The sequence below is a fragment of the Suillus bovinus genome (genome assembly GCF_016758785.1).
Source record: "Suillus bovinus strain UH-Sbo-P2 chromosome Unknown EDB93scaffold_90, whole genome shotgun sequence".
NCBI lineage: Eukaryota > Fungi > Basidiomycota > Agaricomycetes > Boletales > Suillaceae > Suillus > Suillus bovinus.
In genome coordinates this window covers 85,577-106,970 of record NW_024542146.1, presented here as the reverse complement: position 1 = coordinate 106,970, position 21,394 = coordinate 85,577, and the positions used below count along the sequence as shown (strand labels likewise).

Genomic DNA, 21,394 nt, shown 5'->3' with positions numbered 1-21,394 from the left:
CTTGGACTCTGTCCCAACCCTCATTCATTGCTTCCTCTTCGCCAACGACATCTGGGAGCTTAGATACGTGAATGATATCCTCAGATTTGACCAGGCCTAACTCGTTCCATAAGCTGGCACAAAGCAGCACACATGTCGACTGCACTGATAAACAATTTCTGACATGTGACAGGACAAGACACCCACAACTGAAGAGACGTTCAACATCTACAGAAGTAGCTATAGGCAATGTAAGCTTACAAGGCATTAAACATAATAATGCCACATACCAGAGATAGTTAGATAATCAATGGCCATGCGCGACAGGTGGGGGAATGATTTGCGACGTTCTTGCCACCAAGTGATAGGGTTGGTGACATGTTCCACGTCCGTACTAAGGTAATGGTCGAGTTCGGAGCCCGAGTTAGTAGATTTGGGGACTGCAAGTGCGGGGAGGTTGTCAAAAATGTTGTTGCTCTAAGATTGAGTCAGTACAAATGCTAAGTAAAAAGCAAAAAAGAAACATACCATCAATATATTACCATTTGACTCCAAGACATCCGCCTCGCGCCCCAAATCAGAGTTGGCATCAAGGGACAGGTATGAACATCCAAATTCCTTCCACACAAGTTGCTCTGCAGTTTGGATCCAGTTGTCTTCCCAGTCTGCTGCCTTGAAGTATAATAGCTTGTGTTGGGGATGTAACACTAGTATAATAATATTAACTGTCAGTAGAAACTAGAAAAAACCTGGATTGAATAGAACTTACCCATGGAGATCCGATATGTGTGAGACCTGTCTGTGAGCTGATAGTACTGGTTGAGTGTCTTTTTGCGAGCCGAACTGCCAAATGAATTGAAGGCAGATATTTCTTGTTGCGCAAATAGGATGTGAGCATCTTGTCGACGTGATCCATTGCTGGTATCACTGTTGCAAGGTTAGGTGTTGCACGCGAGAAGTAAAGTGTGGTGTCCTTTAGAATCTAACAAGAGCAAACAATATAACATAAGCATATGCACCAAAGCGTCAAACAAAGAGTGCAAACTGAAGGTTCGTGGGTGGCATGGTACAATTTTATATTTGTCTTTAGAGTTTGACAGTTGGCAGCTGTATAGTTTCGTATTTACGTAGTTGAATTTTAATAGCACCTGTTTGGCATCCATTCGGCGCCCATTGTGACTGATACCCACAGTGTGGGTATGGGTAGGGGTAGGGGTATCATGACCTCAGACCCGTACCCATACCCCAGTGGTACCCGTACCTGTGACCCATGCGGGTTACCCATACCCGCACAGTTCCCTAGCTACACAAAGGAGTGTTCAAAGACCATATTGTGAGCTGGTGTGCTGCCATCATCTCTGATGCAGAGTTTGATGCACGATTTCAAGCTATGCCTGAATATCACGGTCTCTGTCATTTCAAATGTGGAATCTCGACAGTCTCTCAGTGGACTTGCATGGAGCATAAAGAGATGCAGCGAGTCGTTTTGAGAGTCATTGCAGGTGCTGTTGAAGTCCATGTGTTCAAGGCTGCATGTGCTGTTCTTGATTTTATCTACTATGCACAATACCAAGCTCACACAGACACAACTCTTGCACAAATGCAAGACACTCTTGATGTATTTCATGCAAACAAGGTTGTCTTTGTTGAGCTCGGTCTTTGCCAACACTTCAACATACCAAAGATTCACTCAATGTGCCACTACGTGCAGTCAATATGTTCTTTGGGCAGTGCCAATGGTTTCAACTCGGAGAGCCCCAAACAGTTGCATATTGACTATGTAAAGCATGCTTACCAGGCAAGCAGCAAGGTCAATTATATTGTGTAAATGACTCACTGGCTCAAACTTCAAGAAGCTGTGTATTGACACAGCGTGTACATTGATTGGGTATGAGTTGTATCACAAAGCTGAAATCCCCCTGACTTCGATACACTTGATGATGAGATTGATGAAGAACAAGATTTTGCAGATTCAGACAGTGTTAAGCACACCCCGGATCTATTACCATCTCAGTTCATCTCATCGGGTCTATTGGCATCTCATGGCTACCGTGTGACAAAGAGCTGCCCTTTCCCAAATGTCTCCGTGTCTCGTCTGCAAATGGCTTTTGGCGTCATTGACTTCATACCTGCGCTTCAAACATTCCTCACCCTCTACTTTCCTCATTCATCCATCTCTGCTAGTGTGTATGATCACTTTGACATCTTCAAGTCAGTTCTACTTCTACTCCCTCAGCGAAATCATATCAGCAACCTCAAGCAACTCAATAGGCTGCAGGCCTATCCATCCATTCCCAATTGAGATTGTTGCAAGCCATCTTCACCCGCACACTTTTATGTGGCCTTCATTGTTGAAAACCACCAATTATGGAAGGCTGACACAGGTTTTGATGGTATTTTCATCACTCACACATTCAAGCCATTGTGCTGACTCGGAGGGCAACACAGGATTGTGGCTTGCACAAATATGTGCAATATTCAAACTGCCATCTCACTACAGCAAATTTCCTCATCCGCTGGTGTATATTGAATGGTTTCGACCTCTGTGAGATCCAGAGCCCGCACCCAACCTTTATCGACTGGCACGTTCAACTCATAACCAACGGCACTTCGCAGCCGTTGTCAGCATTCAAGATGTTCTACACACAGGGCACCTTATGCCTAGATTTGGTTCAAGCAGGGTAGACATGTCATGGATCAATGGTGATGTTCTCGAGCTTGCTGATGATTTTTATGTTAATCCCTACGTTAATTTTGACTTGTTCGATACCTTAGAACACTTGTAGCACAATGTTGTATTCATTTTGCCCATTGGTATGAGTGTTGCATCATGGAGGATTGTCAGAGTTCTGTTGCAGTTCATAGTATTTTGCATGGGAACTAGGCTACATACAGCTCTGGAACATGGACTTGTATCTACTGAAGCTCAGGTGCTACATGCAGGTCTACTACGAGCTACCAACACCTCCAAGGCACGACATAGTAGTGGTGTGGCACTACAAGCCAGCATGCTTTTTCTTGATGTAGTCAATCTCAATCTCATCATATCATGCTATCTATCTGTTAATCTTGACCTGATAACTGCAAATTTTGATGCATCACATCTCCAAGAGTCATAACACCAAAAAGAGTATGGTGTGCAAGGTGTACAAGAGTGTCCCTGGACTATCCAGTGTCTCTCAAGACAAGTCCAGACATAGATGTGGTCTGACAAGTAGTACTAGTATCCATAGCATTGGGCTGGCAGCATGTCTGAAAAGTTACATGATGATACTATGGTGATCATACTAGGTTATACTACCTGCGAATATCAAGTTTTCCTTGCTGATATCAGATGTGAACACAGGCTTCGATATGCAGTCAAACCAGTGGTAGCATAACATTGAATAAGATTTCAGAATTCAGTGCAATGCTCGAAACAAACTACAATCGGGCATTTAAAATCCTTCCGGCATAACGGCAAATCGAACTGTAACCAAAAATCCACCATACTAGTGAATATTGGATGCTCAAAGCGAATGTATGTTAAGACGGATAAGATGGAATGAAAAAAAACTGATGGCATTTGATGCAAGTACAACATACAATTTCAGGTCAGAACACTGCGAGACATTCAGATACTGGGGCTTGGGCAATGAGGAAACAGTGTTATAGACTACGAGTCATCAGATTTTAGTACCAGCTAGGGAGCAACGACACACATAAGATATTCAAAGATAAATTTCTGGACTCGTAAACAATGAATAGCAATCACCCTAAACCAGAAGGGTGAGCCCAAACTTTGCGGATTTACAAAAAAAGAAAAGCACCAACCCAATGTTCAGGACTTCCACCCGCACAGTAGCACAAAGAGCCGCAGTGACTATTGGTGCAACAGTGCTGTGATGCGCATGTCAGGCATCCGACAGAGGCTTCATGATTGTAGTATTGAAGCACCGTGGCAGTCACACTAAGTGCAAGGGCAAAGAGGACGAAAACACGAGCTTGAAGTGAAAGCATTGAAAAGGGTGGTTTGGGTTTGGAGATGAGGTGTAAAATACTTGAGTGCTGAGGTCAATCGTGTGCCACCCACCCTATATTTATGCATTCAGCCAGGGGGCTGTTGTGATCAGGCCCACAGTATATCTGTCACAGTGGATATTGAATCTGGAAACTAGAAACGGAAGGCTTTTTTGATCCAATTTCGACATGCTTCACAAATAGCTGACCATTTTCACAATGCCCGCCCGTTGACATAAGAAATGATTCTTTTGACACGTTATTAGCCACAGCCGTGAAGGGTACAAGTGACATACAAAGATCTGTTAAAGTTTGACCTAGTTCAGGACTTGCTAGCATTGTACGAGACTTTGGGGTATTATGCCGTTTAGAGGGATCTGTCGTTGTTTGGGGTAAAGTGATTTGAATTGGTAGGAAAGGGCTGCTAACGTTCTGAGGTCATCTGCTATGCTTGTTGGAAATGGCGTGATTGTAGTATGTACATGGTGTTGACCCCAGATCCACAACCGGTGTTAAGAGAGTTTTGAATCAATACACGGGATATGTGAATGTACTAGTGGATATTCAGAACAGATCATCAAATGTTTCTCACACTGCGGGCATTTCTACATGTTCTTCCACCAAAAATCAAAAAAATATTGAGTGAGAAGATAGAAATTTCCCCTTCTTTTACGTGTCAAAACATTAAAAAAAATGATCACTGTATTAAAGATATTCTGTGCATGGAATATACTGCAAACATTATTGATTTTCCCTCAGGGAAAATGATGAATTTTCCATCTATTGTCTTTCAAATAGCAGCTTGCAATAATGTGAATTTTCTTACCTGTGTTTTTGAATATTCTATCTATCAAAAGTCTCAATTACTTCATCCAGTTTACTACATGTTTGGTCCAAGAACATTTACAAAACATATAATAGATAATAATTTTTATTTTATCAATGTTTTTTGAGGAAAAGCGAAGAAACTCTCAAAGGTTCCTTTGTGTATTTGGCAGGAGGAAATTTGTGAAACATTTTCTATGTTTTGTAAGTGTAAATACATAATGTTTGCAGTATATTCCTCCTGAACAACATCTTTGATACAGTAATTATTTTTTTTCAATGTTTTGGCACATAAAATAAGGGAAAATTTCTATCTTCTCACTTAATATTTTTTGGATTTTTGGTGGAGGAACATGGGGAAATGCCCGCAGTGTCATGTCAACAATCCACTGATTTCCTTGCACAGCAGATCCAAATTCAATTTTGCTTGTGTTTTGAAGAAAATATTTGATTCTTTAACATGATGGAATACAGTAAGGTGGGGGAAGAGAGCTGACTCCAGAGTGGCATATGTGGTGTTGTTGAGTACTAAATGAAAAGGAGTTCAATAGCCGATTGTGATCACGTGAATGTTCAAGTTGCTTTCATTATAATATAATTGTGTCTGAGTCTGATTATCGCACTCTGTCTTATCCCATGTTGACGTTCAGAGTGCTCGTAACACTGGAGAGATCGAGTGAAAACCAGGTCAAGTTGGAATGTGGCCCTTCCCTACTACACTACTTCATGACTATGTCAAATGCCTTACATCTAATGCTGGGGAGTGTTTGTTCTTGTTCGATTATGACAGGGCTCGTCGTCGTCAACTTTTGATGGAGAGGGCATGCTCACACCGATCGTCAAGATGCCTTCAATGGCTCTTCCTTCCCCTGATGCACTTACAGCCCTCGTGAAACTTACATCCGACCCTAACAACATTGTATATATTGTATCCGGCCGTAACCAAACATTCCTCGAGGAACACCTTGGCCATTTCCCGCGTCTTGGGATGATTGCAGAGCATGTCAGATTCATCCATTTGCCTGACAGTCCCGCGTGAATGAATTTCACTGCCAATCTGGATATGAGCTAGATGGAGGAAGTAGCGGAAATTGTCAGGTATCATATGGAGCGTACGACTGGGGGTCATATCGAGATGAAGAAGAGCTCGATTATGCGGCATTATTGGTCGACTGATCTCGAGTGGGGGTGTGTGTGTTTGTGATTTTTTATTTATTGAGCGGAGCTGATGAATGGTGGGTTATAGACACAGTTCCAGTGTAGGCAGTGCCAGGATTTATCGGAGAATAATGTGGTACCCAAGAGGCCAGTCGAGGTGCTCGTGGGTAAGAAAAATCTAGAAGTGAGACCTATTGCTGTGAACAAGGTCTGTACGTGATGTATGGACTTTTTTTTTCTCTCATTTTGAAATGTTATTGTGTGGTCCGTATTTAGAACATTGACGTGCTTGACCCTTGGATTTTCTATAGATCAATGATGATCATCTGAAGTGTCGTTGTATCTAATGATGCATCTCGCTCACAGAACTACCATTGCCTTAGTTTATGTCAAGATTGGAATGGTTTCGAGTGAGGACAGGATGAGAAGAAAATGAAGCAGCTTCACTCTGACCTTCTTCATTCTTACGGAGACACACTGTGAGCGGCAAAATGTTTTACTCATCAACATTGATCCTCCTACATAGGTAGAGGTTTATACACCCCCACACTCGAAGTTCGTGACATGCATTAACCTCTTGAAGTCGCCAAAATTCTTCTTATATGAAGGGTACTGTGCGCACAATTGACAGAGCGGTATCAAGCAAGCAAGTCCTTCATCTGATTGAGAAAGGTGGTCACTTATTACTAAGCCATTGTTTCGTCAAGCTTAATGGGAACCTGCTGCACTACAAACAACATAGGGTCCTTGCCTGGCAAAGCTGAGACCTCAATGTAGAACTTTGAAGTGTTGCCCTTCTCATCCTTTTCCATGTAGAGGTTCTTGGACCAAATATGCCCTCCTTCTCTGGAGGCTGCATTGTAGCTGGCCTCAGCATCAGCAGATTCTACGACTCCAGCTTTCATTGAGCCTATGAGCGGGTCCGTCCAGCCCTATACCAATAAACAATCAATAAATCCTTTTGTTCCAACCTCACAGGAATGCTTAGTACTCATGACTGCGAAGTTGAACGATTGCTCAGAGTCGAGCCACAGATTGAACACTGTGCCCCCTGTCGTGCCTGTGATGGCACCATCGCCATTACAGCAAGAGAACGGTGTTCCACCTTCTGGTGCTTTCCAGTAGCGGCCCGAGGAAAAATAGCTCCCTACTATCGTGTAGTTGAATTGAGTGGCATTCTTGAGGGAACAGTTGATCCAGTGAAACTTTTCCTTGAGGTCATCATCTGCACAAGGGATAATTTCCCGTATAGTATACAAGTTGTGATGAGAATATCATTAATATTTGGTCATGCTTGGTGTTGAATACCGAAAAGACGTTTACATATGTCTATAGTTTTTTTAAACATGATCAGCAGGTCTAGGACTATGCTCAAGATTTCAACAATGCCATTGGGCGACATGGGTGAATCGGTCATGATAGATGGCTAGAATGTGTGGACACAGTGTGATGCTTTGGTGTACTGATAGATGTTACCCCACAACACCTGATATTGGTAGACGGATATATCATTATGGGCGATAGCCCTAAAACTGGGATACATCCCTCAATTCAACTATCCATTGACATGATACATCACTGTAGGCTAATTATCTATCTATGCTCTGCCATGGTTCTCCATCCAAGAGCTGGCACATTTGTTACTTTGACGGCAGATGCCCGGCCAATGTCTAAGTTGAGCAACTTGAGCATTCCCTGAGAATCTGAGATCCAAGGTTGATTGATTGAAAATGTCACTATGTATGAAGGTACAGAAGCTACTAATCAACCCCATCGAGATCTTCGTGTGGGGGTTTATCAATAGAAGGTCCATCTTCATGTGGGGGTTCATCAATAGAAGGTCTGTCATCCTGCTGGCCTTCTGCGCCATCATCCAAACCTGCACTTACTAGGGCTCCCACATTCCTCCACATTCCCAAAAAGCTTGTAGACAAGGCACGATGGATAGCAGCCTGGCGGTTTTCATATGTGATCAGACCTTCCACAAATTCTAACCGCTCTACCATGCGAAGGGTTGCTCGCTTGTCCCACTGTCTGGCTTCCCATGCGAGAAAAGTCAACACGTGCTCCATCTCGACCAGTAATAGCTGTATTTCTTCTTGCCACCAGTTATGTCGGGCCCTTGCCTTACACCATTTGACGCGAAGTACTAAATCCACTGCAGAGTAAGTCTGTCATCTTCAAACAAAAATATTGCTGCATGATCACTTACTGTCTTGCAACCCCCCGCTGTCATGCGAAGAGATCCCATGAGTAAGCCAGATCCATGGCATGATTGCTGTGCCCACCTTGATAGGCTTAATGCCTGTGTTGTCGCTTCGACATGCAAGGCAATGATAAAACTTGTAAGTCGACACTTTAGACTCGAATGAAAGGAGGTGGAAATGGTTGAGAACTGCGAATGTTGCTGCAGTCCTCGGATCTGTTGTAGTTGATGGAAAGAAGTGGCCACACAAAAGTTCTCTGTAGTGGGATGGTGCATTCACACAGCTACAGAAGTTGAGTCTGATCTTGTGTATTCCATGGACGTCGATTACAACAAAATCGTCCTCTCATGCAGGTTTGGGATTGCGGCAGGACTGGTTAGCGTGATCTCCTAATTGGATGCACAGGCCAAGGTGTTTTAAAGTCGTAGGGTGAAAATATCTGTCCTGCCATTGCTGAGATAGTGTTGTCAGAGAAAGGATCAGCCTTCCTGTGCCCTTCTAATTGAATCAATTTGTCTAGATAATGTGATTGTTCTGAGGTCCAGACGCGCATCGGATCGTCCTATCGTGGAAAAAAACAATGCAGAAGTCAGGTTTAGTTGAATAAAAAAAGGAAATGTCACTCACTTTAACCATCTGCTTTTGTTTTTTGGTCAGAACATAGATGTCATGAGGTTCAGTGTCCAGAGATATATAAGTCTTATTCCAGGGATCAGTCTCGCAGCAGTCAGTGCTAACATCATAAGTGGTTGGGACGTTGTCCGCTGGTAGGACAGCATCAAGATATCTTGTCTTCATGTTGATTTGTCCAGTAGGTTGAATTGTGAATACTCGATGGCGGTGGATGTTCTGGGAGGATTGTCCAGCAGAACCTAAGACAGGATGTCAAACAAGTCGAGGCTTCTTGCTGGGACGGGTGCCTGCTCCAGCCATGATTGTGAGTGAGAGTAAGAGCTAGTGTTGTCACACGGTGCAATGTGCTGTTGATATCACGTAAATAAGCTTCAACTGTGCTGACTTCAAGTGTAATCTATGTAGAGTTGGCCTAATGAGTGGGATTGAAAACTTAGGTGGGAGAGCTTAAGACGAGGCATTGATTTGTATGAAAAGGAATTGTTGTAGGCACTTGCAGATTGAGACAGGCGAGTTATGAGTTTTGGTCGGACCGCAAGTCTTAGTATTGATCACCTCTTATGGGTGTTAATGGTTGTACTAGTAGTGTGACCATTACAATTTATGAAGACCATACATATACTACCTATTTAAAATAAATCTCATAAGTCTAGAAGGTGGTGGCCCACCCAGTACTACATTCCTGCATGCATTTTACTATGTTAATATCAATATGGCTCACTCAGAGACAACATCAGTATATTTATTATGGTCGGACTCCCTGAACATTTGAAACCCTGAGCTTCTTTGAGCTCTGCTTCTTTTCAACTTTTTCTGAACCTATACCACTACAATTTCAATCCTAGTCCTCCAATAATGGCACGTCCAACTATTCACAAAACGGTGCAAGAAAGAAAGGAGGCTGCATGAGAAAAGCACAAACGCTACTATGCCAAGTATGTCATAATTTTATTAATTGTTCCCGATGCTGTTCCTGACACCTACAGACATAGAGACCAAATCTTACAACAGTGGAGGGAGCATGGTGTAAAGAAATGTGACAAGGAAGCAGAGGTAATATCAAAAGAGATCTTGAGAGCTGTGGTGAAAGGATTGCGTGGCTGTGAGGATGATGACAAGTCTGAATCAGCGTCTGAATCAGACTCTGACAATTCCAGTGATGATGATGAAACTGACACACTGTAAGTTCTATTCTGTTTTTAAAAATAGAAATATGAATTGAAATGGAAAATTAATGTCCAACAGATCCAATCTTTTGGCATGCTTACTCGCCATCAAAGTCGCCAAGGACGACATGCTCACATTAATCGGTGCTGACCCCTGTGACAAAGGGTGATATCTCTATCATCGTGAACTCAATCGGCGAGATTGAAAAACTACTCAAGCGTGTAATTCGTGCACAAGACAAGATCCTAAACTTCTGTGGTATCTCACCTGAGTGGCATGCCACTGACATGGTCTCTCGATTCTTGAAGACCACAGCCGCATACTTGGAGGACATTCAGCTTCTTGAAATGTCTGGAGGAATTGTGGAGCTTACAGTGGCACAATGGTTGGGGGAACTAATGTATCAGAAGGACATCGGGATTTGATTAGTACCATACATAATTTGTGATTACATACATTGAGCCAAAATCTGTGAGCTCCTTCCAACGCAAAAAAGTACATTTGGTGGCCCATGCATGGGATGTTTGAGAGCAAAATATCGAACTATTATCATTCAATTCGTGCTACATAAGTATACCCATCCCACGATCGTGTGAGGCAACATACATGAACATTTTAATGACAGCGCTCATTGCATAACAATTAATGTAGATGGCACCCCGGAAATGGAGCACTCCTGAGCAGGAGGAATGGCTGTGTCCTTGGTATGAGAAGTATTGCGCAAAGCAATCAGACCGAGCCAAGAACTGGGCAAATTTCTTTACCGACTTGTTGGGGGAGTGGCTTGATGTATTCCCCAAGCCAAGGCCAGCTACAGTGCCACCTATCAGGCCGCTGATCAGGGACGAGCTTGTGATCATGGATCAGGCTGAAGCCGAGCAAAAAAAGGTGCGTCGTCACCGCAACATGTCCTGTTGAAACAATCATGTTAATAGATGCTCGCAGAAATTAGAGAACCATTTCAAAAATAGCCTCGGGTCTACAAAGATGGAACGGCAAGCAAAGGCTGAGGCTGCAAACGTCTTCAATGCGGTGCTGAAGAGTGTCACCGAATGTGAAAAGCTGACACGTTCCCTTCAGGAAGTCGAGGTGTATTCCAAACTTTACTACCAGAGGTGTGTAAAGGTCATGGTTAATAACAGACTAAAGGCAGAAGCTGAGGTGCTACAAGCCAAGAACAAGGCACTTACTAATGGGATGCGTGTAGCCATTGCCAAAAAGGAGGCAGTGAACCTCTATGGAGGAGAGACAAATGAAGTTAAGGCAGAGGTACGGAAGTACATCAAGGATGCAAAGATGCATAGAGACAATGAGAAGGAGGGAATGTAGAGCGAAGACGATTATGGGAGGTAATGATTCATGAATTCTGACCTGTCAATAAGCTGACATGACTTCATAGAAATATTGAAAAACTCGCCGCTATGGTCAATAAATTCTTGACCGGACTTGCGGATGTGACAGGGTTTTCGTTCTCCCTCCTCGCAGGTGGCCCTTCTCCAGAGCTTGGTGGATTGATTGATGTCTATAGGTAAGTCATCCATATTTATCCGTAGCATTCAGTACTCACCTCAGACACGAAGTTTTCATATAGGTCAAATGAAGTATGGTAACAACTTCAGTCAAACATACCCAGAATTTGAGAGCACTATTATGGCTCCTTTCAAAGACTATCTGCACAGAGTTTATCGTAAGTTTGCTGTTATAACTTATAGCAACCGACTTACCAATCCATCAATAGCAGAGGCCACAGCGACTTTGAAGACGAGGCTAGGGAGTGCAAGCGATGATCTCAATCATGATGATGGTGGTGATCATTCACCGATAAGCGCTGGGGTTAGGAATTAGCCATGATGACACATCTGGTCAGGTGATGTTCAACACATTGTCCCAGGTGGATGAAGTCCCAGACATCAATTTGCCTGAAAACTTGACTGATATCAATTGGCCGGACATAGATGACTCATTCTGGGAGGGACTCTCTGCTCAAGTCGACATGTTTAAGGCATCAGGCAGAAATCCAAACCTGCCATGCTTACCTCCCTACCCGCAGGCAGCATCTGCCTTGGAGTTGCCATCAGCTCTCATAACTCCACCTCCTGGCTCACCCCCAAACATATCACCATCACCTCCCATAACTCCACCTCCTGGCTTGCCCCAAAATATATCTCAGCCTGCACCCATTGCGGTATCACTGCAGGACTTACCCACACCACTACAGAACTCACCCACACTTCCTCCAACCACAACAGTGTCCTCTGAGTCCACACGAATCCAGGCCCCATTCATAGATTTCTTTCAGCCTACACCCATCTTAGCTCCATAGGACTCACCCATGCTTCCTCCAGCCACTCGTCCTTTGTCCACTGCACCAGTCTCATCCCCATCTACCATACCCGATCAACAAAGCCAACCTCCCACACCCATTGAACCTCCTGCACCCATCAATGGTTCTGTTCTGTGCAGGACCGGCCAACACTGTGTTCCATCCTCACGCAATGTTATTGCTAACAGTATTGGCAAGAACTGTCTGATTGCTAGCAAGTGCCGTGGACTGGCAGGTGAAGATGGTGTCTCAGGTCACAAGAAGTGCGTTGTTTTCATTGTTCATAAATTCAGTAAATCTAACTTGACAAACAGGAAACAAAAAGTTTAAAGTTTCAAAGCCCTGCACATCACTACCATACCTATCTTCGCATATAGTTTATTTTGTTGTCATGTATAATTGTTGTCTTGATAATAAATAAATTGCAGCCTACATGTTTCTGATGTGAAAATCTGAAAACCGTCACTTAGAAACACTTATGCCTTAGTATATTACTCCGTCTCTTGTTCACATTAATGACACATTCTCGATAGTTTGAATTGCCAGTTGTTCTTTGCAAGTACTCGATCTTAATATTATAGCTCATTTTCGCCACCACAGATTTATATCCAGGCCCTGCGAGAAGTCCCCTAGAGCACCATCCCAACACTGCTGTGTTCCCAATGCCCACTTACCCTTCATGAGATGAACCGGACCTCCAGAACACGTTTGGTGATGTTTGATCCAGGGTTCGACCAAACAGCTAAACCAAACCTATGGTTTGGTTTGGCATTCGGAAAATTTGGCCCAAGAACCGGACTGAACCGGACTTCAGCAGCACTAGCCTGGAAAGTTCTGAGAATCAAAATTTTGGATCCGCCATGGATGTATCAAAGGATACATCCACTGGATGATGGACAACCTACCTAGATGATGTATCCTGGTTTTAGGACTATAGTCCACTTTAGATGTATTAATCTAGCAGCATGGCCTCCCCACAAATTGTACATTACCCTCCACCTTTTATACAACCCGTGTACAGATATTGATACCGGAGATCAAGAAAGGGTGGAAACCAGTGGGATTGTCATTGTTGACACAAGAAACATAATGTCTAGTTCCCAGACTTGGAAAGCTCTTCAAAGGCTCTTGAATTCTTCTGCATTTTGGATAGGCTGCTTCATTCATTCACACTCAGAGAATTATATCCCCATGCATCGATTCAGAACTCTCTTAACACCGGTTGTGGATCTGGGGTTGACGTGTGCTACAATTATGCCATTTCCAACAAGCGCAAAAATGTTTAATTAGCAATGCGGATTGTACAATCAGTGGCAAGGCTTTTCATAGTAATTCTACTTCAAACAACGACAAATCCCTCTAAACGGCATAATACCTCAAAGTCTCATCAATTGACAGGATGGACTCAAAATGTTTGCAATGCGGATATGATGTGGCCCTTTCGTACTAATTCATAACTCTTCTTCAAACAACAACAGGTCCCTCTAAACAGCATACTACCTCAAAGTCTCATACATGAGCCCTGAGCTACACCACAAACTGCCGCTTTGGGCGAAACTGAGCTAACAAGAAAACTATTTAGTGCTCCTGGGAACCAGCCAGGTTGTATTTGTCATGGGTGTTTGTGTGATAAATAATAAATTTTTAGAGTAAAGACATGAATTCGGAGGTCTATAAGAGAATTTTGCCCAATCTCCCACCAAGGTGGTAATAGGCTGTGCGTGTATAACCCCAGGGTTGTACAAATGTCGTGTGGTGAACATGCGAGGGAGATCAGAATGAGTCATATGGACGAGATCGGGCATGAGACATATCACAGACATCTGTCAGAGATCCTACAGATATTTGAGCGTGCTATTTTTGTCTATACAATGCTAATCACAAACTTCCATGCCTGCAATGACCTGATCAGCAATGACTGGTTGCTCAAACATTCAAGCTTGCGACTTATCTATCCCTGCGGCCATTTGATACTTCAAATAAAACATAATTGACATTTGAGACATATTATAACAAGTGGTGGCACAACAACAACTCTAAGGTATGTACTTGAATGTATATCTAACCTGCTTCAAAAGAACCTCTGGATCATTGTAGTGAGTTTAGTTGGTAGAAATGAGGGGATAAGGGTAGAAAAGGGCGGCATCCCTACAAAATGCGCCCCAGATTTCCTTCAAGTCCTCTGTATTGCCCAAGTCTATCACCATAATTTCCTGGTCGACTGTGATGCTATGACCCAAAGTCTCTAGACATTGTTCAATGAATGCACCTTCCAACGGTATGCGGGGATCCCACATTGGCCAGGTGCCTCTTGGGAAGAAGGGATATGCGGCAACAAATGTCAACCAAAATGTGTCCCATCCCCACATCCACTGCGACAATTCGGTATCGAGTTCTACAAGCCACCCCTCAATATCCTTTGATAGCTTTACCCAATCGCCTCAATTAGTGTGGTTGAACATTGATGGAAGGGGGAGGAATGGGATGGGGATTTCATCAGGAGGGGGAATACATTCAAGGATACCAGAAAACTCGAAGCACAATGTAAGTTTCATCAAGTCAGATGCAGCAAAATATGCTCACATTTGAGTCGCTTGAATTTAGCATGCTTTCAGTATCGGACTGCCACTGATCCATTGACAATATAGCTTTTACGAAGGGCATAGTGAAGCACCCGTATTCTTCAGCGATTGACACTGATATCTCAACAGGCTGTGAATGAATGTAGCAAATTGTTGGAGGCAGTTAATAACACTCACAATATTTTGTTCTATCAGGTGCTTTGGAAGGGTACCAGAAAATCTGATCATGAAGAATAGTGGCTTGAATGTTGCGTCATCCATGTCCTGGCTTTGGACATCGGGATAGACAGTTGCAATGTTGGTGAGCACTCCAGGCATTATATTTCGTGCAAGCTTGACAAGAATTCAAAGAAGACGTGGGACTTTGGACTTGGTGTTCTTTCATTGTGTGTGCACCACGTGACTCGCAACCTCTTCCCACCTCTGACACACTGACCCGGATCAGCCATGAAGCATGATATCGTCGATGGCACACGTGAGTTATATATCTTGTCTGTCTGATAATAATCTAATACTTTTTACAGTTCTCCAATTTTGCGATGATACACAGAGTCACATCGTTTGCAATGTATGTCCCAAGAAGAATGATCTGCACTGTACCATGGATCTCCGTTTTATCCAGAAGCATATCGTATTGGACAAGCACACACACCACACCAAAAATTTCAAGGGTGATTGAGCATCAAAATTTCATCCTGTTTTCAAGGCAAACTTGCATCGGGCCAGGAATAATCCTAAACAACGCAATATGGACCCGGACGTGGAAGCTGAATCGTTTGGACTTGATCATCTGGATGCTGATAGTGGTCTGATGGAGATAGACTCATACAACACATGTGAGGCTGACTTGGAGATCCTGCTGTCTGAGCACTTGAACAATGCCATTGGAAGTCAGGTATATGAGTTCGACGAACACTTGTTTTGCAATGCAAGATTATCCTGAGGATTGTGGGAAAGGGATGTCGCAAGTTTTCAATGGCACAAAGATGTTGCTCAACCTTCCATCTCCTCCTGCAGCACAAGTGGATGGGATAGTGTATTTTGTCAATGAGCTATTACAGGAGTCTTCGGGAGCCTACTTTATTCTGGAACAGTTTTTCCAGGTTATCTGCTAAATACGGGTCACTCGAGCCTAATCCCTTGCGTGAAAAGGCGCAAGGCTGAATGGTTTATACAGTCCCTCTCATAATCTTCATGGACGATGTCTTGGGCAATATTTTGAAGCAGTGGAACAAGCACCACACTATTTATATGTCAAATGCAAACTTACCTCGTGAAATGCTCGAGAAGGCATTCTTTGTGCGATTTGTCACATCATCACCCCACGCTGCTCCAATGGAACTGATGCGAGCAATGAAAGATTCTCTTTGGTACATTTTTCTCTGGATTCATTCTGGCTTATTCCTGAATATTTGCAGTAATGCAGCGCAGTCTGGCATTGTTGCATGGGACTGTAAAGATGAGGAGGAAGTTATGCTCATTCCGTGTGGACTTTTTCTTGCCGGCGATAATCCTATGCAAGCCGAGGAATGCAGCCATGCAGGCCTTAATTGCAACTATTTCTGCAGGACATGTAACGTCGGCGGCACAAAAGAATACAAGGCATCCGAAGAGGGTTACAACAGTATATTCAAGGTACGAACATATATCACAGTGTCTCTTACTTGATCTAATTTCATACTCGTAGTCAGGTAGTTTACGAACACCTGAAAAGACCACCGACGACATTCAACATCAATTTGAAGCTGCAATGAAATCGGGTGCCACGACAAAAGTGCAGAGTGCCGTTTCTTCCACAGGTGTTCGTGACAGTGCCTCAGCATCCATCCTCGAGTCTCTCGTAGAACTCGGAAAGAAACTCCGCAAACGAGTGCCAGGTTTACCAGCAACATCCGAAAGCAAGATCACAGCAGCGCTCAAAAAGGAGTTTGATAAATTATTACGAGGTACCACACTCAATGATGCAATGAATCCGTTGTTTTGGATGAACGGTAAGCTTGGTCAATGTCATTCGTGTTGCACTCACAATATTGTCTCACAGGGATCAACATCCACTTGGATACGCCGACTGAAATTCTCCATACAGTATTTTTGGGGTCAGAGCGTGTTTATCCTGGAGAAAGCCAAGCTGCTGCACATTTTTCAGAACCGCCTTGAGTCTGTTGACAAAGACGGACTGAACGCACCCTCTCTGAATGGTGACTATATATGTCATTATAAAGGCAGCTTAATAGGTAAACATTTCAAGAGCCTAGCCCAAGTTATGCCCTTCCTGGTGTATGACCTCGTCCCCCAGACGGTCCTCAATGGGTGGTCCGTTATCGCAGAACTTGTCACGCTCATTTGGCACACAACAATACCAGATACTGAAGAATATCTCGTCAGTTTATGCTACTTAAGTGTTGAAAGGTGTCATGAACTAACTGATCTTCTTTAAATAGGCAAGATTATCCGGAACGATCGAGGACTTCCTCTATATCACAGCGCAATGTGCTCCAAGCATTCTCATCAGCAAGCCGAAATTTCACTTCCTGATTCATCTTCCGGCATTCATACGTCGTTTTGGACCTGCAATCATATTCTCCACTGAGAGATATGAATCATTCAATCACATTTTCCAACTGTCGCTGGTGGATATTGGTATGATCGCAATGTTAAGAGATGGGTTCATGGAGGAGAGCAGGTGCTATGTTATCTCAATGAACACCGAGAACAGGCTCACCTTCTTGGTATCTCAAGTATCTTGTGTGAGCCTCCGCTGCCTGGTGAGTTAGGCGGTATGTTGTCATACCATTGCTAAGTATGCATAGGCACTGGAAGTCCTGATACTGCTGTTGGCATTAACGGAAAGGCACAACGAGCAGATGGAGTACAATGGAAGGATACTTGCTGCACAAAAATTCTCAAAACTCTCTGATCTGGTGTTTCATACTGCCAAGGCAAATCACTTGTGATGAGCAAGGGAGAATGAGCAGATCTGAATAGTCATGTCATCTTTCGACGACCTGCTGATGGACAGGTAAATTATTTTTTGGTCTGTCTGCAATCAAGCATTAATATGTGTGCAGATGTCTATTGGGTGTATCCGCGAGATCCTTATATCGCATGGCACCAGTAGCACCGTGGATCATGTCGCACTGCAAGTTTTTTTATTCGGGCCTACATTACATCCTTCAATTTTTCTACCATGTCTCGACCTTACAGAAGATGAAACAGTCTCAATGGCGACGGTAAGTGATGTGTTCTAACACTCAGAGCTGTCTGTTGAACATTGCTGGATCACAAGATATCATTTGCACTGTCGATCTTCAACACAACTGTATTGATTCGAAGTGCGTAAACATGCACCAGCAACACCTACATCAAGAACAGATCCAAACTATTCAAACGAAGCCTGTTGTCGACCATCAGCCAACTCTGTACTTCTTCCTCAATGCCTACTCGATTCACAACTGTGATCTTATCTGGCTGGTCATACCTGAGGTGCTTCACGAGTCACCATTGAGAGTCGCCAATTCGGCTGAAGTTTGAACTTTAGCCATACAGCAGATGAAATACAAGAAGGCAGCAAAGAAATCAGGCAGCATCCCCAAGCCTCAAGAAGGTGTGACTGCTGTGGAGGAAAGTGTTTGCAATGCAACTGTACCACTTCCTGCCTTTGATCGTGCTCCCGCCAAAAAGATAGCTGCCAAGCCAAGAAAGAGCACAAGCGGTACCAGCACACGAGGCAGGAGGAAGACGACATCATCAAATGTTGGGCAGCCAATTGCTGGGACCTCGAGATAGATGTCTCCATCCAGTCAGCAGGGTCTGCCAGTCCCATCCCACCAATTCATGCCTCCCCCACTGCAAGCCTCGCATTACCCTCTGCCGCTGCCAATTGGACCTTTGCTACATGCTCCACATCACCCTCAGGCTCCCTTTCCACCCTCCATGTCATATTCCAACACAGGTCCTCAAGGAGTGCATGCGGCATCCATTGTGCACCCACTCACACAGCCTCATTCCTCAGCTCACAACCTCCTCTGGCAACACACCAACCCCACGCCTCTCCCGCTCACTTTATGCAAGCCGAGCTACCGGGTTTGCAGCCTCGCACTGCACATGCCCAGATGTACCCAAACCACCAACAGCAAGCTTGGATGGCTCAAGCTCATGTGCAGGCCATTCACACTCACACGCAGTCACAGGCGCAGCACCCACACTATTTCATGGACCATTCTATGTATCCTCGGTAATGGGAGAGATATGAAGGAGGGTCACAGTGTTGGAATCTCGCAGGAGGGATGATCAAAGTTTTTGAGGCCTCCGGTATATATTTTACTGTATCTGGGAGGACACCAAGTGATGTCTCCTCCACCTTATGTTATGATAGTACACCGTTATGTCACATATGCACATTTTTTTAAATCGTTGCTGCAGCTAGATTAAATGCAGTCCGCACTTCAGAGCTGCTTGACCGCATGTCTCTTATCACCAAACATTACCGCCTATGTCACAGATATGCACACGAACATTATGGTACCCTTTTCACTGCCTTTTGTATGCACACAAATTGACTATGCAACAGGATTTTATCAAGAATCATTGTGAGGTATTCAAGCTGCCAGCAGTACTAATGCAAGATGTAGAGCTTTTGGCACAGCTCTCAAAAATTGTTAGTGAGTTGCTCTCTTCTATTCGCGGTAATCTCAAGTCCAAGGTTTGTATTTCGTTGTCCCATGCAAATCATTGTGACACTGACCACCTCTAAGTTGGTCATATTGATTTCCAAGCGTATGAGCATCATGGATACAGCCAAATCACTGGCTCACGGTGTAATTGAGGTAGAAGCTTGTCATTGGAACAGATACACTTTTTTAGTATGTTTTAATCCTAATACACGTTATCAAGCATTTAACGTGAGTCTAGCGGCGCTGCTTGTGAATCTTTCTTATTGGAGTCAGCGACTATAAAGCCATCCCACTCAAGGACCTTTACTCAAGCTCGCTCATCCCCTCCCTTCATAAAGACCTCCACATCAAAATTGCAATGACACTTGATTGCGAAGTAGGCACAGAGGCGGACGAGAATGACAAACAGCATGGAGATCATCTTGAAGACAGCATGGACCATTTGGACGGCCAAGGTTCTGAAGCACAACCTGGAGTGAGCAATGACACTGGTGGTGACGGTGACCTTGGAGAGGGAGGACACATGATGGACACCTGAGAGGAAGATCAATTTCGCGAGAATCATGATGAAGAAGCCGGCCAGCAAGAACTTAATGAGGATTATGATGATGACAGTGGCTCTGGATTTAGCAAAAGAAAAAATGGTAAGGGTCCCAAATTCACCTCGGCAAAGTTCTGGAATTTTGTGGATTGCTCACTTGAAGCTATTCGCAAAGCTGCAAGAGAAGAGGCAGGACCAGAGTATATGAAGTCAGCCTGCAGAACATATGAAAATGCGGTGCGCAAGTAAGTTTATTGTTATTACATTGCACATGTGATTGCTGATTATGCCATAGCCTGCTCGTTGAATTTTTTCAGATGGACCTCGTCGAGTTTCCAGGGAGCATGGTCATTCCTAAACTCCTGAAAACAACTAGCCCTCAGTGGCAGACGACCATCCAGGACTCATTGCTTTGAGGCTGACTTCTCTCATAGGAAGCTCGTTCTGAAATTCCTCGCATAATGACTGGCACTATTCACTCCTTTGGTAGATACTTTCACCGCACCTTCCTTTTAATACCCTGGCATCACCCCATACATATTACTTTGATTGACATTGTGTCTACCCGCATCAGCATTAATGCAATAACACTTGTGCTTCATTTGACCTTTTTTACCTGCCTGATTCTGAATGGCTGAGGTGCATTGAATTCCTGCATGCGAGATCAGCATCCTTCCAACCAACATATATACAATATAAGACATCTGTGTGACCCATCATGTGGGATATCTGTACAACCTATGAAACGAGACATATCCTCAGTCTATGAGAGCAGACCTCTGCGCTACCTATGAAACGAGACCTCTGTGCTACCTATGAAACAAGACCTCTGTGCAATCTATTGAAACCACACATGGAGGATATTATAATCCAGTGTAACTACTAGCTACGGTCGTCTATGTTTCATCGGGGTCTCATAAATATAGTTAGGTGCCTTGTAAAGGTCTCTTAAGATCATGGATCCATTGGCTTGCTTAGGCAAATTTTCAAATTGTCAGCAATTTCTGGCAAGAAAACCCTTCAGGACATATTATTAAAGGTTTGACACATGGTACCCATTTTGGACATGTGTCAAAGGTTTGCGGCAGTTTGCAGTGTAGGTCAGAATCACAGCAGGGTTAGAAATATTTAAGATAGGTTTTAATGTTATCCGGAATGCAAAGAACATTTTTGAAATTTAAACTAACATATATATGGGCACATAACTTCAAATTTTGTCAGTGTTTTGTGCAAAATCCAAACTATAAAGCTTTGGCAGCTATTTTTGCACTGACCATACATCACCAAAAATAAGAAATATTGTCAGA

The 21,394-nt window shown here is 43.6% G+C and overlaps 7 protein-coding genes across 7 annotated transcripts; 4 read left to right on the top strand and 3 right to left on the bottom strand.

Annotated features, from left to right (window-relative positions):
- Window positions 1-6,647: 6,647 nt before the first annotated feature.
- Window positions 6,648-7,214, bottom strand: EDB93DRAFT_1094042 (uncharacterized protein; the record flags this gene model as incomplete). The annotated part of the gene is made up of 2 exons (XM_041446562.1): window positions 6,648-6,893; window positions 6,960-7,214. Coding segments are annotated over 2 exons (501 nt in total), but the record flags the coding sequence as incomplete, so codon positions are not given.
- A 507-nt stretch (window positions 7,215-7,721) lies between these two features.
- Window positions 7,722-8,234, bottom strand: EDB93DRAFT_1255330 (uncharacterized protein; the record flags this gene model as incomplete). Its single annotated transcript, XM_041453761.1, has 2 exons — window positions 7,722-8,119; window positions 8,174-8,234. The coding sequence occupies 2 exons, from the start codon at window positions 8,232-8,234 to the stop codon at window positions 7,722-7,724; spliced, it is 459 nt and encodes a 152-aa protein (XP_041302658.1).
- Window positions 8,235-10,619: 2,385 nt separating this feature from the next.
- Window positions 10,620-12,291, top strand: EDB93DRAFT_1255329 (uncharacterized protein; the record flags this gene model as incomplete). Its single annotated transcript, XM_041453760.1, has 7 exons — window positions 10,620-10,856; window positions 10,914-11,237; window positions 11,298-11,317; window positions 11,368-11,496; window positions 11,549-11,655; window positions 11,707-11,801; window positions 11,860-12,291. The coding sequence occupies 7 exons, from the start codon at window positions 10,620-10,622 to the stop codon at window positions 12,289-12,291; spliced, it is 1,344 nt and encodes a 447-aa protein (XP_041302657.1).
- Window positions 12,292-14,393: 2,102 nt separating this feature from the next.
- EDB93DRAFT_1107974 (uncharacterized protein) lies at window positions 14,394-15,191 on the bottom strand (the record flags this gene model as incomplete). Its single annotated transcript, XM_041447786.1, has 4 exons — window positions 14,394-14,731; window positions 14,804-14,822; window positions 14,875-15,003; window positions 15,051-15,191. The coding sequence occupies 4 exons, from the start codon at window positions 15,189-15,191 to the stop codon at window positions 14,394-14,396; spliced, it is 627 nt and encodes a 208-aa protein (XP_041302656.1).
- An 846-nt stretch (window positions 15,192-16,037) lies between these two features.
- On the top strand, window positions 16,038-17,310 carry EDB93DRAFT_1094071 (uncharacterized protein; the record flags this gene model as incomplete). Its single annotated transcript, XM_041446569.1, has 3 exons — window positions 16,038-16,243; window positions 16,292-16,508; window positions 16,561-17,310. 3 exons carry the CDS (start codon window positions 16,038-16,040, stop codon window positions 17,308-17,310), a joined length of 1,173 nt encoding a protein of 390 aa, XP_041302655.1.
- Window positions 17,311-18,110: 800 nt separating this feature from the next.
- EDB93DRAFT_1233526 (uncharacterized protein) lies at window positions 18,111-18,464 on the top strand (the record flags this gene model as incomplete). Its single annotated transcript, XM_041451312.1, has 1 exon — window positions 18,111-18,464. One exon carries the CDS (start codon window positions 18,111-18,113, stop codon window positions 18,402-18,404), a length of 294 nt encoding a protein of 97 aa, XP_041302654.1. The 3' UTR covers window positions 18,405-18,464.
- A 1,027-nt stretch (window positions 18,465-19,491) lies between these two features.
- On the top strand, window positions 19,492-20,503 carry EDB93DRAFT_1255326 (uncharacterized protein; the record flags this gene model as incomplete). Its single annotated transcript, XM_041453759.1, has 6 exons — window positions 19,492-19,575; window positions 19,628-19,699; window positions 19,767-19,774; window positions 19,820-20,046; window positions 20,092-20,332; window positions 20,383-20,503. The coding sequence occupies 6 exons, from the start codon at window positions 19,492-19,494 to the stop codon at window positions 20,501-20,503; spliced, it is 753 nt and encodes a 250-aa protein (XP_041302653.1).
- Between the last annotated feature and the right edge of the window lie 891 nt (window positions 20,504-21,394).